General features: G+C 59.3%; 1 protein-coding gene across 1 annotated transcript; it reads right to left on the reverse strand.

Annotated features, from left to right (window-relative positions):
- Positions 1–578: 578 nt before the first annotated feature.
- IFITM3 (interferon induced transmembrane protein 3) lies at positions 579–1,625 on the reverse strand. Its single transcript, XM_007465909.1, has 2 exons — positions 1,380–1,625; positions 579–770 (listed from the first exon to the last, which is right to left on the reverse strand). The coding sequence occupies exons 1-2, from the start codon at positions 1,623–1,625 to the stop codon at positions 579–581; spliced, it is 438 nt and encodes a 145-aa protein (XP_007465971.1).
- Positions 1,626–1,925: the final 300 nt, after the last annotated feature.

Consider the following 1,925-nt stretch of genomic DNA (forward strand, 5'->3'; position numbering starts at 1 on the left):
TGTTTTGTTTTGTATTTTGTCAACAGGGCCAAGGTTGTTCTGGACCCAGCATGACCCTTCCCCAGAGGAAGCCACCACCCTAAACCCCTGTCCAATTGCTGCTGCCCCAGCTTGAGGCCAAAAACAGGAAAAGCCTTAGGACTTGGCAGGTCCCACTCAGAGCAGCAGAGCAGATGGGACGGCAGGGGAGGGGCTCAGTCTCAGGGGCAGGCTGGGACTCTCAACAGGGCCCCCTCCCCAGGTCAAAACACAGCACCCGGGCTTCCCTGGTGGCGCAGTGGTTGAGAATCTGCCTGCCGATGCAGGGGACACGGGTTCGTGACCCGGTCCGGGAAGATCCCACGTGCCGCGGAGCGGCTGGGCCCGTGAGCCATGGCCGCTGAGCCTGCGCATCCGGAGCCTGTGCTCCGCAACAGGAGAGGCCACAGCAGTGAGAGGCCCAAGTACCGCAAAAAAACAAAACAAAACAAAAACACACAGCACCCTCACATACAAATGCTTTATTTTATTCAACTGTGGACAGATGCGTGTATAAACTGCAGTGAAAAGGGGTGACTGCCTCAGGCTGCCGGCAGCTACTAGTAGCCTCCATTATCCTTTACGAGCTGGGAAGCTGCTTGAAAAACCATCAGGGAGCCAGTGGCTAAAATAACGATGAAGACGGTGATCAGAAGGATGCCCAGGACCAGGGCGCAGATGTTCAGGCACTTGGCGGTGGAGGCATAGCTCTGAGCCCCAGTGACATCGCCCACCATCTTCCGGTCCCTAGACTGGGGGAGAAGAGACGGTGGGGGGACCTGGAGCTGGGCCAGGTGACAGCCAGGTGCTGTGACTCAGGGCCTCCCCTGCTCGTCCCCCAGGGCCCGTTCACCCAGATGGGGACCCACCCCTGCCCGTTCCCCGGAGCCCAAGCAGGACAGTGCCCGGTGGGCCCCCCTCCCCTCCTGGGGCCTCGATCTGCTTCCTCACGGACTCTCAGCCTCTCCGGGAGGCCCCAGCACTCACCCTCCCTCTGCTCTGTCCCCTTTGCTGGCCACTCACCCCACCAGGGGTCAGTGTCCTTTCAGTACCTTTTTCTTTTCTGGACCAGACTCGAGGTCTGAATCCGAAGTGTGAAGGATGTAAATTCTCTCACAAGGCTCGGAAGGAGAAATTCCTGGGACGGTGGAGACATAGCTACACCCCCATCCCCATGTGCACCCCTGCAGCCTCGCCATGAACTCTCATTGGGAATGACCCCCCAAGCCACACACACACACACACACACACACAGAACAATACACACAAGGGCTCTCCACACCCCACGTGCCAGCCAGGCAGGGGGGGCCTCTCCACGCTCACACACACTTCCTTGGAGAACCCCCCAGGCGCCCACCCACCTTCACGGAGTAGGCGAATGCCACGAAGCCCAGGCAGCACCAGTTCATGAAGATCGTGTTGAACAGGGACCAGACGATGTGGTCGGGCACCGAGGTCTCGCTGCGGATGTTGATCACCGTGGTCGTCACGGGGGCCTGGCTCGGAGCCCCCAGCACGCTCACCTCGTGCTCCTCCTTGAGCATCTCATAGCTCGGGGGGATCCCACCGTGGGCACCATTGAAGAGGGGTTGGGACGTGTGGTTCATGGTGGACGTGAGGCAGAGGTGGTCCAGGTGCCTGGACACTCTCAGGGGTCCTCCCTTTCCCCAGTAGTTTCGATTTCTCTGAAGTTTCCTTTTCCTGGCAGTTGGGGAATTGGGGATGGGCTGGTCCTAGGAGGCGGGATGAGAACCACCGAGTGTCAGGTTACACCAGCGTGAGTGGGAGGAAGGCTGAGGGCTTGGAGGGAGCTTCCCGTCCCAGAGGCTGGAAGGGGCAGAAGACTTTCCTTCTACCTTCCCAGGTTCTTGGTTGAGACCTCACTGTAATAAAAAGACAGGTTAACA

Source organism: Lipotes vexillifer, unplaced genomic scaffold, assembly GCF_000442215.2.
Source record: "Lipotes vexillifer unplaced genomic scaffold, Lipotes_vexillifer_v1.1 scaffold1094, whole genome shotgun sequence".
Classification (NCBI taxonomy): Eukaryota; Metazoa; Chordata; class Mammalia; order Artiodactyla; family Lipotidae; genus Lipotes; species Lipotes vexillifer.